Source organism: Chrysemys picta, chromosome 10 (assembly GCF_011386835.1).
Source record: "Chrysemys picta bellii isolate R12L10 chromosome 10, ASM1138683v2, whole genome shotgun sequence".
NCBI classification, from domain to species: Eukaryota; Metazoa; Chordata; order Testudines; family Emydidae; genus Chrysemys; species Chrysemys picta.
This window is the reverse complement of record NC_088800.1, coordinates 72,860,149-72,877,161: the sequence shown is the minus strand read 5'-3', so window position 1 is coordinate 72,877,161 and position 17,013 is coordinate 72,860,149. Positions and strand designations below refer to the sequence as shown.

General features: G+C 42.6%; 1 protein-coding gene and 1 long non-coding RNA gene across 4 annotated transcripts in view; one reads left to right on the top strand and one right to left on the bottom strand.

Moving 5' to 3' along the window:
• Positions 1-9,717, bottom strand: part of CYTH3 (cytohesin 3) — an 84,160-nt gene extending 74,443 nt beyond the window's left edge. The window contains exon 1 of one of the 3 annotated variants that reach the window (XR_010590866.1): positions 9,535-9,698. Coding sequence is in view for 2 of the 3 variants with exons in the window: in XM_008164643.4 (XP_008162865.2) it covers positions 9,535-9,559 (25 nt within the window). In the remaining variant the exon portion in view is untranslated. Of the gene's footprint in view, positions 1-9,534 lie in introns of all 3 variants that reach the window. The other 2 variants (XM_008164643.4, XM_065558984.1) reach the window with 2 other exon arrangements.
• Positions 9,200-16,472, top strand: LOC135973828 (uncharacterized). The gene is made up of 3 exons (XR_010590867.1): positions 9,200-9,436; positions 13,157-13,358; positions 14,959-16,472. It is a non-coding gene; the product is annotated as an uncharacterized LOC135973828 (long non-coding RNA).
• Positions 16,473-17,013: the final 541 nt, after the last annotated feature.

Sequence of the window (17,013 nt, the reverse complement as noted above, 5' to 3'; positions counted from 1 at the left end):
GAGAGGCGCTGCCTGGCACCTGCCCACACTCTCCAGGAGAAAGCTCCGGGCTGGGGCAGGGGTTGAGGGCTCCGGCTGGGGATGTGGGCTCTGGGGTGGGACTGGGGATGAGGGGTTTTGGGTGCAAGAGAAGGCTCCGGGCTGGGGTAGGGGGAAGGTCCGAGAGCAGAGCCTGGGGGGGGGCAGGCCCCCCTCACTTTTGGGAAGGCTCTGACACTCTGGTCTGGTCAAGAAAGATTAACCTGGCAGTCTCCTTCAGGACTCCCTTTCCATCCTAGAGGAGATTACAGACCCAGTCCTGCAATTTTTCCACATACCAAATTCTCATTCAGTGAGTTCCTATTGAGCTTTTTATATAAAGGGAAACTGAATGACCAGACAAGAAACTGATCAACATAATCTGGCATCACAACACGAGAGTAGGGAATCTAACAGATGCTTTTTTTCTGAAAAATGATGAAATATTACTGTGTCTATGTACTAAAGGATCATCTTTATAATGATACTTTTAATGAGAAAAGTTGTCTGTTAAAATTGTTTAAAAAAAAAAAATCTACCTACAAGTAGACACCAGTACTTAATGCAACTGGGGAAATAACTATGTAGCACTTAGATTTCTTTTAATTAAACCTTATATTATCATCGAATTATGGGTTTAAAAGATCTCCAAAATGTAATGAAATAAACGTTACACAGATGTTCACCAAAAACAAGAATGTTTTTACTTCATAGCAACCAAATAGGTCAAACCACTTCCTTTTTCAGACAAATCTCAAAGGACCACAAAACAAATGGTTTTCTAGTGGATTTTATATGTCTATCCCTGCTAAGAGGAAACAGTGCTGTCCAAAAAATTTGCTTTCCCATGAAATTGTTGGATTCTTTTTAAAATTAAAATCACTTTGCCAGATATTTGCTTGAAAACTATACATACATGTTTAAAATAAAGTTACTTTAATATTGCATGATTTTTAATGAAGATGCACACAAGTCAAATAACTACTTCGTATGAAGAGACTACAAAGTGAAGCACTCAAACCCAGGAATGCCCAAGTAAAGTTGTGTGGACTACCTTATTCTCTGCTCCCAGGCACCTTTAATTACATGATCACATACGATATATTCCTGCCTCAATCAGAGCACAGTACAGATGTGCTCAGGGAATGAGTCAGTTCTTAAATAGTTATTTTTATCCGGAAGGTTCAGCATGTGCCTATGTACCTTATTAACTACACATGCACTCACACCCTTTACTAAGGCCAATGTTTCACCAAGATGTATACTTAAATATCTTGCTGAATTCTAGAACTAAAAGGAGAAAAGGATCATATAGGGGATGTTTCATTTGCTGTACACCATCCACTTTTTGAAATTAATTAACCCAGGGAAACCTTGCCTCATTCAATCACCACAGTCCACTGTCTCATTCATTGTCCATCCTGATGCACATGTTGCATGAGAAGAAATACTATGTGATCACATAATCAATGACTATACCTTGAAAGAATGCACTCAAGGAGGCGCTGCACAAAAAGATACAATATAAACTCTTCAGAGCAAGGATTAAGTATAAAACAAGAGAGAACAAAGAGATTAGGGTTGCCAGTTTTGGTAGGACGTATTCATGGAGGTTTCCTCACATGACAATCTTTAATTAAAGATTAATCTTTAATTCCTGGAGACTCCAGGACAACCCTGGATGGTTGGCAACCCTAAAAGAGACAGACAGGAGACTACAAGGAAACTAGACAACAGGGGTCAGCATGACAGGCAGCACACTAACAGCCTAGCTGTTTTGGGTGTGTTTGGTTTTGTTTTTTTGGGGGGGGAAGGAGGGGGGGGAGCACCAAAGAAAAGGAGAGATTTAAGGAGAGTTTTAAAGGAGAATAAAGTGTTAGTGCGAGGATGTTCATGGGGTGTGTGTATGAAAATTTAACCAAGTGAGCAATGGAACGTGGCACTAAGGGCAAATCAGAGCAGGAGTTGAAATCTCAACAAAGGATGAGAGATGATAGGTAGCTATGAAGGGCCCTGGAAGTGAAGACAAGGGGCTTATGTTTGATGAGATAGAAAAGAGGGAGCTCATGGAGGGATGCAAAGAGACGGATGACACAGTCAAAGCAACAGGTTAGGAGAATGATTTCTGAATGGATGTCACTGAGGCAAGTTTGCATTTGTCAAGGCCAGAAAGAAGAAGTTGCAGTAACTGAGACAAGAAGATGAGAGCCTTAACATGAGTTTTAGCTGCGCAGACAGACCGAAAAGTACCTTAGAGATGATATGCAGAAAGCACCAGCAAAATTTAGACATAGCCTAGATGTGAGGACCCACAGAGAGGTCTGAGTCGAAAATGACACCCAAGATACAGGCCTTAGAGACAGGCAGGATGGTGCCGTTGTCCACAATGAATGCGAAAGGAGCTAGTTAGGAAGGCTTGTGGGAAGGTGGGGCGGGGGGCGTTGGTGATGAAAGGGAGATGGGGCAACAGATGGAGAGGTAAGTTGGGGGGGGCAAGGGTGGGATTTTTTTTAAGATGGGACAGGCTAAAGAATGCTTATGTTGTATGGGGAAAGAGCAAGAGGAGAGTGACAGGTTAAGAGAAATGGAAGGGATGAGAATAGACATGAGAAAGATCAGGAGATGGGATGGGGTTATTGAGACAAGTGGAGAGTTTAGAGCAGTGGTTTTCAAAGTTTTTTTCTGGGGACCAAGCTGAAGAAAATTATTGATGCCTGCAACCCAATGGAGCTGGGGATGAGGAGTTTGGGAGGGGCTCAGAGCTGGGGCACGGGGATGAGGGCTGTGGGGTGGGGCTAGGAATGAGGGGTTTGGGGTGCAAGAAGGGTTTCCAGGTTTGCGGGGGCTCAGGGCTGGGGCAGGAGATTGGGGCGTGGGGTTGGGGCGCGGACTTACCTCCGGTGGCTTCTGGTCAGCAGTGCAGCTGGGGTGCAGAGGCAGGCTTCCCGCCTGTCCTGGCACCATGGACCGCGCTGCACCTGAAGCAGCAGGTCCGGCTCCTAGGCAGAGGCACGCAAGCGGTTCTGCCTGGCTCTTGCCCACAGGCACCATCCCCACCCCCACCCCCAGCTCCCATTGGCCGAGTGTGGAACCAATGCTTGGGGTAGGGTGCAGTGCGGTGTCGGAGCAGATAGGCACTAGCCTACCTTAGCTGGGCAGCACCACCGACAGGACTTTTAACGTCCTAGTCGGTGGTGCTGACCAGAGCGACCCAGTGCATTACATGCCGAGACTGACTCAAACTTTGAAAAACACTGGTTTAGAGGACAGCAAACTTCCGCATGTGAGAGGGAAGAAGGAAAGAGTTGTGGGAGGGGGAAGAAAAGGCAAGCTGAGGGAAGAGGAAAATCACATTTTGTCAATATTCTCCAGTGTAAAAAACGGCAAGATTCTATGCAGAGATGGAAGCAGAGGCACAAAGAGGGAGGGTTTGAGTAGTTCATCTTGTGGGTGAACTAGAGCATATATTCTACAAAGACATCCAATCTTGCTTTAAAAAGGGTAGATCCTCAGTTAGTGTAGTCATAGCTCCACTGACTAAGTGATGGAGAATTTACCACGCTCCTTGGTAAGTTGTTCCAGTTAATTGCCCTAGCCTCTTAAAAATTGCCCCTTACTTCTAGTTTGAATTCTTCTAGCCACTGGATATTGTTATATATTTGTCTGAGAGATTAAAGACCTTTTTAGTATTATCTTCTCCCTGTGTAGGTACCTATAAACCATGTTCAAATTGTCTCTTAACTTTCTCCTTGACAAAGTAAATAATCTGTATTCCTTAAGTCTCTCATTGTAAGATCTGCTTGCCAGACATCAAATCATTCTTATTGGTCTTTTCTGAACCTGTTAAAAAATTTTCAACATCCTTTTAAAAAGTGTTGACACCTGGCCTGGACACAGTATTCCAGTAGTGATCTTACCAATGCCATATGCAGAGGCAATATCTTCCTATTCCAATTTTATATTCTTCAGTTTGTACATCCAAGGATCACATTAACCATAGCATTGCAATGGAAGCCCACATTCAGTTGGTTATCTACCATTATCCCCTGTCACTGCTTTGCACTATATAATCCCCTGTTCTCTATGTATAACCTTATACTTGTCTATATTAATACATATTGTTTCATTGCATCATGACATCCAAAGAACTATGTGTAAGGGACTATTCATTATTTACCACCTCATGAAGTTTTGCAATCTCTGCAAATTTTATCAGCAATTATTTCATGTTTTCTTCTGATGATTGAAAGGAAACATTCAATAGCACTGGGCCAAGAACAAATCCTTAAGATTTCCCCATTAGATTTAAAAATATAAATGATTAATGGGAATCATTTATCACTTAGCTAGTTTTTAATCCATTTAATGTGTCACGCTGATTTCCCATAGAACTATTTTTTAATCCAAATATCATATAATATATTAGAATTCTATAAGGTATTTGACATGACCAGTTATCTTTTGCAACCAAACTTGTAATTACATCAAAGAGCAAGGCCTATTTATCATGAAACCATCCTGACTGATATTAATTATATTTCTGTCCATTAGTACTTTACTGATTCGGATTCATATCAGCTGCTCCATTATTTTGCCTGCGATCAATGTCCAGCTAACCAGTCTAAACCAAGGTCATCCCAGGTACCCTTTTTAATGATTGACAGAACCCAGGCTCTCTCTTTGGAATTTGGAATTTCCCCAGGTTTTTGTTTTTTAATTAACATCAATCCTCAGAGAGCTTCTTGACCAATTCTTTAAAACTACAGGTGCAAGTTATCCAGACCTGGTGCTCTGAAATTAGACATATGCAAATAGATGCTGGTTAACATACTTTTTGGTTACTGTTGGAATTTAAGCATATCATATTATATGAATACAGCATATAGTTATGGTTCCAAACACAGAAAATAAATATTTGTGTATAATATATGATGTAGTGAATTTCCAGTTCACATGGATTTTTCAGTGCATATTCTCCCTTCCACAGGCTTTTACAGAGAAATGGAAACTATGGGACACAGAAAGGTTGACTTGAGCCTAAGAATACTTATTTTTAACTCCTACCATACTTAAATTACTTTTTTTGAAAACCAGTTTTAATTCTTCTATGTTTTTCTCAGGGCACTTTTGCCTTTATTATTAAATTTATCCATTTGTATGTTAAAGGATGATAACTGTGCTTTTCCATTTAGACAGAGTGAAAGCAGACTTACTACATTTGCTTCATCAGTAAGCTGTTCTTCTGTGGCCTGTGTGAAACGTGCTGGTGGTTTCAGTCCCTCTGGGCAGGTGCCTACACCACAGCAACCAACACCACACTTGGCATTCTCGTTGGCAGTTCCAGCAGAGAGGTCAAGGATTGAAAGAACCTGAATACTGAATTACTCTTTCATGCAAAGAAATGCCTCAGAGTTCAGGACTGAAGTACACAGTTTAGGGAACAGTATGGAGAAGTTTACATTGCACTGCTTGTGCTGTAGCTGTTTGGGAAGGATGGAGGGATTTGTATCTCTGTGAATTCAGCACCTTATAGAAAGTTAACTTTTACTTTGTTTAAAAACCAATGACCCAAAAAAAAAAAGCTACAAATTAAAAAAAGAGTAAGTGACTGATCTTGCAGTCCTTTCATAAGCAGAATTCCTGATGACCTGAATGGGAGAGAATATGCAACAACTAATCAAATTCAAGAAAACGAATGTAACAGAATTAGAACTGATCCTAATACAAAATAACAGGAGCCATATTCTGCCATAAATTTTTATGCAGAATGATCTGATCTAAGAATTTTAAGGCCTGGAAATTATCTCAAAAGAAACTTCATTATTTATCACTACACAAGCATAACACCTGCTATCAAATGCAAGGACCTCAGATACCCAAATGAAATACTATCACATACTAACTGCAGCAAGAGATGTTTCAGTCTAATAAAGTCATAAAAGACATCATTTCAAGCTGGGGAAGGAAGGGGAATCAACATGTTTTCCTGAATTAAGTACAAAGAGCCCTGTAATTAGAACACAACAGACAGCTGAAATAAAACACTAATTAATTTGGATCATATCTTACTCCTATTCCATGCACAGAGCCCCTTTGAAATCAACGGGAGTTTTGTGTGATAATAGATGGTATGACATGGGCCTTTATGCCCACATTTATACTACCGGGAAGGGGTGGGGGGGAAGAGTTTAAACTAGTAGGGAGCATGTCCTACATTTGACAGCTTCGCTATCAAATTTTCTTTTTCTTTTTTAATGATAATGCATAGCGGTTTTCATCCACACATCTCAAAAATATTTTACTAAAAGAGGTGCATATAATTTTTCCCATTTACAGATGAGGAACTGGAGGCACAAAGAGGTGAACTCAAGCTCACACATCAGGCTAATGACAGAGCTGATAACAGAACTCAGGTCTCCTTAATCCCAGTCCAATGCCCTAGCCACTGATTCACACTGTCAAATTCATTTATTTTTATGAATTGAACACCTCTTTATGTGGGTCTTTCAGCGACAGGCAAGACAAAACTATTTTTAACATACTAAAAATGGCATTTTAAAAGCTCAGAAATCAGCATAGAGTCTTAGGGCAGGTGTAGCTAAAACTGCTGTTAATTCATTTTAAAACTGACTAGATTTCAAGTTGACACTTAACTCTGTATATATAATCTCTTGTCATGATATGGTCAATTTTCTTACCACTTGTCATTCCAAAATCTAGTTAGTTTAAAATAATGTTAAACTAATCCTACTCTACCAATGGAAGTTTTGAACAAGAAAGGAAACCAGGATTAGGCTTTTTCTTATGAAAATAAGTGTAATAATCACAAAAGGCTAATGTAAAAGTTCAAATACGCTACATTAAGCGTATTTGAACTTTTACATTCAGTTATTTGGATCTGTAATATTATAACGCTGACTAAGGACACTTGTAAACTATACAATAATTTGACCACCCTGAATAGTACATTTTTTATTAAATGAGATATGACAAATAATCCGAGAAGAATAATAGAAGTGACTTTTTCAGTAATAAGTAGATCCATTTTGAGGGTCCAATCTTTGCAAGGTGCCAAGTACTTCAAATCCAATGTACCTCAATGAGAACTGAAGGTGCTCAGAACCTCAAAGTAGGCTCTCTGCACCTTGCAGAACTGGACCTTAAGGCTGAAGAAACCAATTTTTCACATACTCTGCAGTGTGAAAGTTAAATTTTTTTGATGATTCAAGATCATACAAGTGAAAAATATCTATATTAGATGGATTGAATGTCAATAAACAAGCATAATAAAGTATCCTTCATATACATGAAAATTCAGTGATATACTGTTGATATACCCTTGATGTAATATCAAGTTGTTTTAAAACATTAAATCTTTAATTTACTATTTTTCTGCTGTTTACTACAGTGTTTTCCCATTACTATTAGTAGTAGTAAAACCACTTTTTTTTCCTTTTCTTCTTTTTAAAGAAAAGTCGTATCTTATTGACAAAACAGCTGAGGGAAATAATTGCTGAGAAATATTGATGTTTGCAGATGGACTGTTTGTAGGATATTTTTCTGTGATGTTACTGATGCATCATGGCATTTTTTCCACTTGTCAAAACAAATACCACACCCACTTTATTTCAGAGTTCTTCCCTTACTATTTTAAGAGCTAGCAATCACATTACAACTACTAATCTTACCACTCATTACTTGACATATTTATAATGAAACAAATATATTCATCCATACACAATTACTGTTTATTTTATTTGGAAGACATCTTGATTAACAACCTCGTCCTGAAAAACTACCTTTGATATGGGACAACAGTTAGTCAGCATCCTTATTAGTGATAGCATTGAGAATTGGCTGGTCAGACAAAAAGCTTCACACAGACAATGCATTTCAGATAAAACAGAGAAAGCCTTCGTGCAAATCTGTTTGGGGTCTATTAGCTCATGTCGTTGTACAAATTAATCCCTGAAAGATCACAATTGTACTAAAAGATGGTGAAAGAAGCACGTCCTGATTTTCTAAGATGTGGGTTTGGAAACATTTACATTACTACCTATGGAAATTGTTTACCTGGTGTAAACTGGATGAACAACTCAGTGATTATCATTGCACCTACATTAAAATTACACACAAATGCAGGGCTGTTGCAGAATATAATTAGCCTTTTCACTGTACATTATTTACTGCAAAACACACACATAATTTTTGATAGGAGCAGCAGCTGCATACAGTGTGCAATGATTTCACTGTGTTGAGACACAAGAACAAACAACTGGCTGTCAATATAACACCATGGGGGCAAGTCAACTGTGAGAGCTGGCCAAACATAGATGCACACAGTGAGTTCTACTGTCAGGGTGTTTAAATCGACTTCTCTTTTCCAGCATTCTCACAGACCCTAAGCAAGTGTGCATTCATTTTTCCTCCCTCAGAAATGTTTGACCTTTTGGGGGGTAGGAGAGATTCATAAACTAGGGTGCACAGAGCTCTCTATTGTTGTCATTAGCACATGGAACTTGAGCAAGTCAATCCTAATAGGAGCAATGTCCCTAGACTAGGATCAGCAAAGACTGGCAGTACTTGGACATCCCTGCCAGAAGGATAAGGCCCATTTCTCCTCCAACAACATTCCTCTTTATTCAGGATGTAGAAGCCTGAAAACTATTCACTACTTGTTATTATAGTCACTTCCCTTGGTTTTCCCCCAAGAGACATTAATAAATATGTAAGAAGAAGGTCTGTGGGGGATAGTGTGGGGGCTGAGAGAGATGTGTATGAATGGGATTGTTATGTGGAGGAGGGAAGGAAGGGCAAAGTGGATGTATGGTGGGGAACACAAGTGGGCGAAGGGTGAGAAGGACAATACGGCAGGGTGGAGGGGACCGGGTAAGTGCTCTGCATTAAAGATGATGTGGGGGAGGCACAGTCGGGGATGTGGATGCGGGGAGCAGGGTGGGAGTCATGGGGTATCCCAAGTAGGGTGACCAGACAGCAAACGTGAAAAATCGGGACGGGGATGGGGGGGTAATAGGAGCCTATATAAGAAAAAGACCCAAAAATCGGGACTGTCCCTATAAAATCGGGACATCTGGTCACCCTAATCCCAGGGCGCTCAGCAGGAGTGGTATGTGGTTGCAGGGGAGCAAAGAGATGGGGTGGGGGGCAGGCAGGAAGGTGTGGCCAGTGTTACGAGAAGGGGCAGCACGGGTGGGAACCGATGGCAAGGAGGGCGCAGCGGAGGTGGGCTGTTCGTGCGTGGGAGACAGGATCGGCGTCTCCCTGAGAGCAGGACGCTCCAGACAGGGAGGGAGACACCCGCTGCCCTCCCCACCAGCAAACACACAGCGCCCAAACGGGGAAAGCCGGGGGCGGGAGGACGTGTCCCCAGCTCAAAGCCTCACGCACGAGAGACCAGGTACAGGAGACCGTGTCCCCGCCAACACCCGGCGGCCCAGACCCCCTCTACCGCCTCCCCCAGCCCCGGCGGCTTCCCACACCAACTCCGCCACTTACCGCCGCCGCCGCCCTCCTCGTCCATGTCGGGCGCCGTGAGCAGGACCCTCGGGAGCGGCAGAGGCTGAGCGAGGCCCGGGGGTTTCCCCAGCTCCCGTCCCGTCGCCCCCGTCAGACTCACACACACGCAGCAGCCGCCCCGAGCTCAGCTGCTGCCTCTCCCCAAGCCGCCCGCCCCCTCTCATGTGACCCACAAAGAGTGGGAGGGGGAAGGCGGGCCGGGCCCAGCCCTGGGCTGCCTCATCTCCAACCCTCACTCCGGAGCGGCACAGCGACCGCCCACCCCTCTCTGGGGGCCGGGGAAGGGGCACCCCGCTGGCCTGGGGTCCCTTCCAATGTCAACAGGGCTCTTGCCGGGGGTGTTTTTCCCTCTCTCTCTCACACACACACTTCCCCCGTGGAAGGGATAAAGCTCCTGCTCCTCCCCTTGCTGCCAAATTTTGTACAGCTCCATGTGAGAGTTTATATGTCGTTACATGTTTTGCAGAGCATTGGTAGATGTAGATTTGTAGCCTAAACTTCAGTTTAAGCTCAATACGCCTTGCCCCCCGAAGCAGAGGAAGATATGGGGCTGCACAAAATGTGGTGGGTGCTGAAGAGTACCCACTCCTCTGGGGAGTAGGTAGGGAATGTCTGGAGGGATGAGTTGAGGCAATTGGGGGGGAGGGCAGTTAACAACAGCTAGAGTTGCCAACCCTCCACTATTGTCCTGGAGTCTCCAGGAATATGTCCAACCAAAATTGGCAACCTTAACAGCAGCTGGATTTGTAGAGGTGTCCAATGGGGAGGGGAGATAAACTGGAGCCTAGTCTAAGGGGAAGCTGAGGACTGTTGTATGTGTGGCTGGGCATAGCTTGGTGATAACTGGGGGAGGGAAGCTAGAGGTTAGCTACGTTTGTTGGGAGGGCTGGGGGGGGCAGCAGGTTGAGATAACTGGGAGCTGTTGGGGGGTGTTTGAGAAGTTGGTGGTAGCTAGGTTTGTGGAAGTGTCCAGGTGGGTACCTGGGTAAATTAAGGAAGGTGGGGGAGAGAGTTGGGGGTGGATGTGAATAGCTTGGGAAGATGGCAGCTGAGAGAAGCCAGGATTTATGGGAGGTGGAGCTAGGTGGATAGATGAGTCTGGTGGAGAGCATAGGGCAAATACTGGCACTTTTTGCAGGTGCTTGCCTGCTCTTCTTGGCAGCTCTCTCCTGGTGAAAGGAGGCTGCTTCCCCAGCAAGCATTATGGTAGCTGTGAAGGACAGGTGGAGGCAGCTCAGTTGAATGTATGACATCCAATCTGGGCTGCAGGACTCCATGAGGATCACCCCATTTTAACATTTGCAGGATGCCCTGTACAAGTCAGAGAGGTCCACAGTTTCAACATTGAAGGAGGGGCCATATGGGTTTTGGCGTCTACAGCGGAGTCCCTTATGTGTTTCAGGGGGCATCTATTTTGGTAGAGAGGAAGACCCTCTATGGCAGGGGTTCTCAAACTTCATTGCACCGTGACCCTGTTCTGACAACAAAGTTACTATATGACCCCAGGAGGCAGGGGGAGACCGAGTCCCACTGCCTCGGGTGGAGGGAGAGGGGGCTGGAGCCTGAGCCCCACCACCTTGGGTGGGGGTGGAGTTCGGGCTTCAGCTCTGGTTCCCAGCAAGTCTAATGCTGGCCCTGGTAACCCCATTAAAATGGGGTCACAACTCACTTTGGGGTCACAACCCACAGTTTGAGAACTGCTGCTCTATGGGGGTGAATCACACATTTTGATATGTGCCGGAGGCTCACCTTTCTACATTTGCATGGGTCACAGCACCACCAGATAACCCAGGAGTGGGCAAACTTTTTGGCCCGAGGGCCACATCAGGGTTGCAAAACTGTATGGAGGGCCGGGTAAGGAAGGCTATGCCTACCCAAACAGCCTGGCCTCTGCCCCCTCCCACTTCCTGCCCTCTGACTGCCCTCCTCAGAACTCCTGACCCATCCAACCCCCCCCCCTGCTCCTTGTCCCCTGACTGCTCCCTCCTGCAACCCCCTGACCCCTAACTGGCCCCCCGGGACACCACCCTCTATCCAACCCCCCTGCTCCCTGCCCTCCCCACCCCCCGGGACTCCCATGCCTATCAACCCCCCCTGTTTCCCATCCCCTGATCCCTCCACCCCGAACTTCCACCCCATCCAACCGCTGGCTTCCTGTCCCCTGACTGCCTCCCGGGACCCTCTGCCCCTTATCCAACCCCCCCCCCCCGGCTCCCTTCCCCCTTACCATGCCGCCCAGAGCAGCAGGAGCTTGCAGCCCCACCGCCCAGAGTGCTGGCGGCACAGTGAGCTGAGGCTGCAGGGTAGAGGGAACAGCAGGGGAGGGGGCGGGAGCTAGCCTCCCCGGCCAGGAGCTCAGGGGCCAGGCAGGATGGTCCCACGGGCCGTAGTTTGCCCACCTCTGAGATAGCCTATACTTTTGACCAGAGACTCAAGCTTTTGTGGGATTTTTCAGGCACTGTCTCCAGAATCTTAGGCCTTTCATAGGTGTCACAGGTGGTAGGACTGCAGCCTCCACCCCCACAAATGTGAATAGAACAGTTCTGGCAGTAGAGGATAGAATATATTCCTCTTTTTAAACAAAAATAATTCATGTAAATTTTTGTATACAAGGAAGAAACTATAGGGAAAGGGGTCAGCTAAGAGGAAAGGCTCTTTAGTTTCCCATTGTAAGCTGGTATGTGCCGGCTTGCAGCCTATGAAACTGTGTCAGTGGTACTTACCTCATAATACCCTTGTTTATAGGTGGTCATTATAGTCAATTTTGCTTGGAGCTGAGGTTTGGTTCAGGCAACCTCTCTTCACAGGAGCAGTTTTGCTCACTTCAAAATCATATAAATCTCACTAATCCTTTAAAATAGTCCTCCTATTCTATTTTTTGTAATTACACGTTATTACATTTTTAATAACTTGGCACAAAAATAGTGGGATGATTACACAGTACAACATTATAGCATTTAATTGGAAGGAGATACATCTTTAAAGGGTTTGCATTACATAGTGGAATTTTAAGAAGATCTTTAAAACTAGAAAGCAAAAAAGTTTGAATGAAGAAATAAAGTGACTGGAGCTTTGGACATTTTACAAGGTGGGAAAGCTATGACCATTTACACCAGATGAGTGTGACGTTCCCCTGGTGTGATCTGGACTGGGGATCTGCTAGATTACTCCAATCCTTGACTCTGAGAGCCAGCCTTACCCTGCTCTGCTGTGAGAACCCCTACTCCTGAGCTGTTCACACACAGCCTCTGGCATGTAAGCTGCTCCTTGGATTGTGCAACCGAATGACACCAGCCCATATCTCTGGTCCCAGACATAATCCTAGGAACCTCCATCTTCCAGTGTCCAGTTATGCCCGCTGGACGCTGCAAGCTTATATGAGTTTTTCAATTTAACAAAGAAATTTATATGTACCAGGCTTATTATCCCAGGGGGAGTCTCTGACACGCTTCAAACCAAATGCACTGCTTCAGGTAGAATTTATTTATTTATTAACTACAAAGATAGATTTTAAGTGGTTATAAGTCAAAGCACAACAAGTCAGATTTGGTCAAATGAAACAAAAGCAAAACACATTCTAGACTGATCTTAACATTTCCAGGGCCTTTACAAACTGAGATGCTTCTCACCACAGCTGGCTGGTTGCCCTCCAGCCAGGCTCTCCCCTCTGATCAGCGCTTCAGTCGCTTGGTGGTGATTGCTGTAGATGGAGGTGGAAGAGAGAAGAAGAGCATGGCAAATATCTCTCCCTTTTATCGTGTCCTTTCTTCCCTCTTGGCTTTGCCCGCTCCCTTCAAAGTCAGGTGAGCATTACCTCATCGCAGTCCCAAACTGACCAAAGGAAGGGGGGTGACTCACTTGAGAGTCCAACAGATCCTTTGTTGTTGCCTAGGCCAGTGTACTTTGTTCCTGTAAGGCTGGGCTGGGTTTGTCCCATACATGCCTTGATGAGGTGTAACTGCCCCTCTGCTCTGGGAGAGTTTTTGTCTGGGCTTGTTTAGTCACGAGGACACATTTTCAGCCTCATAACTATATACATGAAATTACAACCTATGACAGTGCATCATGAGCCTTCCGAAGACACCCAACATGACAAACTTTGCATGGGATAGATACCACACAATCATTTTATAAGGATGAATATGGGGTGCAGGGTGTTCCCATGATGTTCAGAACATCACAATGAGGAACTGGACTTTGGATTCTAATGCTCAGATTGTTCAACGTGTATTTCAATGTATTCAAGTACACTGATTTTAGGCTTTTATTTTTATCTCTAATGTAGTATTGCTTTAGATAACATTTATTTCCTTACTGCTTGTGTTTGGCAAACTATTTTCCCCCTTCATGCTGTTTCAGTTAACCTTAAAGTTAATACTGTATACTTTTTTTGCTGCAAGGGAAACTCCAGTGCACAATAATAAGATATTCTAATCACTGCCTCTAATTACCAAGAAAAGTAAGACACAGTACAGTCCTCCTCCCATTAATTCAATGGCAAAACTCCCATTGCCTTCAAAGGGAACAGGATTGTGCCCAAAAAGAAAACAAGGTGTCTTATATTAATAACAAAAAAAGCAACAATTTTATGATACAAAGTACAATTGAAAGAATTGGTATTCCCCTTAGGAAGCATTCAGATACCACAGTAATAGGATATTTTATAAAAACTTCTATAGATGGTGCTGAAAAATCAGACAGTTTCAGAGTTGTATGGTAAATGAAATAATTTTTTAAAAATCATATTTTATTGTAATGTTATTAATTTACACCAACTGTTAAATTAACCACAGCAATAGAACTGACCCAACAGTTGGAAACTATCTGCCTTTCAACACTTTCTCATGGGAAAGCTGTTCCTTTTAGACCGATCATACAGTGCACCATCAATAAGGGCTCCTGCTAGGAAGGACCCTTAAAAGTTATAATCTCTGCTTTCAGGTTGTTGTTTCACTGAGTATGGTATTGAAACAATGGTAGCTGTTTCTAGAAACTTTTAAACTTTTCATATACATCTATCTTACTGTAAATATGTTTATCCAAGGGCCTAGTTCTGCAGATACCCTATGCACAGAACTCCCTTTGACTTCAATGAAAGTTCTGCATGTCAAGCGCTGACAGGATCAGGCCCTTTAATCTTTATACACTAACAATCAATTATGTCAGTAGTTTTTAAGATCAAACCCTTTTAACCTCTGTCCTTCAGTTTCTTTATCTGTAAAATGGGGTTAATAATAATGCCTTGCTGTGGTGCTGCCTCATTCAGGAGTGAGAATTAGTTAATTACAGTATCTATACAGCTTTGAAAATGTAAAGGATTAAGTTCAGATTATTTTATTTTTGTTGATAATAATAATAATGTTAAATTATCATCAATTGTTTAATAATCTGCATCTTCTACAGGCAAAAGAGCAGATCCCTCAACTTCTTCAACCTGAAATTCCATAACTTCCAAGAGCTGCCATGTTTGGGTCCGTAATTTTCAAGGCACTCTATTTTCCTTTACATAGTGATGCAGTTTTCAATCCACACCTTTCTAGAGGCTGCCTTTAAAAAAAAAAAAATTCTTCCTTGTGATCCTTCTCCCATCAAGTCATGTCTCAGTTTCTATCACACAGCTATGTTTTTAGATTCAGAAGTTTCATATTTGATGCTCTTCAGAACCTGTCATTCCAGATAAATAATTTTCTAATAGGTCTTTTATTCTGTTCTTTATCTTTGGGAGAGAATAGGATATCCTCCAAGAACTTTGAGGTTAGCAGAGATAGTCCCATTAATTGTGACAGCGATGGTATTTGCTGAGTTTTGAGGCAGTCCAGTTTCTCATTTATTGTAATTTTTAGGCATTTTTGTTTTATTTCATTCTTCCCTCTCTTTTGGTTAAGAATTTCCATTAAGTAGTAATTTACCTCAGATTTTCCAGCGTAATGGGCCAGGAGCTCCTTTGGTTTGATGCCCACCCCGTTCAGAGGGTCAGGACAAGACATATGCACCACTTAAGTCCCACAGTCAAGATGGGGCTATGGCTTAAGCCTTTAGTTAGCCCTCTGTTTAGGCTGCATTTTAACCCCCAAAAAACCCCTCTGCTATTTTGGAAGTTTACCCTTCATCCCTTTCTTATTGTGGGACATTAAAAAGATTACCTACCTACTAGAGAAAATGAGAGCACAACACAGAATATCAAGAAAACAGTAAGAGATGGAATGAAAAGAACGGGGTTTTTTTTGTTTTTGTTTTTTTTTAAATCAAGTGTTGCTTCCTTTCTCACTGTTTAACAAGTTCTGTCTAGCATCTTGGTAATTCTTTCTACAAGCATAACAAAACCAAGCAAGATTAATCTTACTTTGATAAGTTTCCATTTTATGCTGTTAGATTTTTGTAAATAGTACAATTTGAGTCAAAAGTGTTAGCTATAGAAATGTGCATTAAAATGGACAGTAATGAGAAATTATATGATCTTTATTCTAAAAGCATTGAGAATACTCAAAATTGTATTTTTCTAGGCAGAAATGAACAAAATACTTCTCACTATACCATCAGACTTCAGTATCAGAAGAAGGGACTTGGACTACTATTTCTTATCTTTAATCACTGTGAGAGCAAAACCTTATTCAAGGGGGTAGTCCTCTCTTACACAAGTAAATCCATTGCATCTCTATTCACATGACATGTCAGTCACTCATTTGCAGGATCAGGTCCTATGTACTAACTCCACCGAACCCAATGTGAGTTTTATCATTAACTTGAAGGGGACCAATACATCCCACTGAATATATATGTTCCACATCTTCAGTAAACTGGAATTATTTGATTTTAAATTATTTTTGTATTTCAGTTACTCACATGATTTAATAACAGTCATGCAAACACTTCATGGTCTCATATGTTATTCTTGTTATTGCTAAAAATAAGAAAAATAGATTAATAGATTCATAGATTATAGGACTGGAAGGGACCTCGAGAGGTCATCGAGTCCAGTCCCCTGCCCGCACGGCAGGACCAAATACTGTCTAGACATAGTTTTATTTCAACTCACCAGTTGTGTTAAAGGACCCCTCTATATAAGGTCTATATAAACAAGGAACTTAATTAATTTTTATATATATTTTAAGTAGCCCTGCATGCTAGATTCCAGACAGGAAAGTCTTAGCCCATCATTATCTGTTGCTTTCTTATTTCTTCATCAGTACTTGAACTATACACTCCTACAGTCACTTCCTCCGTCTGGCTTATTTACTGGCATTCTTATGCTGTAAATATGCATCATACTTAATCTAAATTGTAAAAACATATTTACAGAATTTCATGTTTGCTGGTTGTCTTGGTAATTTCAGATGTGCTTGCATCTTTCATTTAGTCAATATAGCGAAGTAAAAGAACTGTATGGAAAATCTGAAGTAAACACAATAGCTCAAGTTTAAGAAATCAAACATCTTTTAAGTGCTGTTTTTGCTTGTC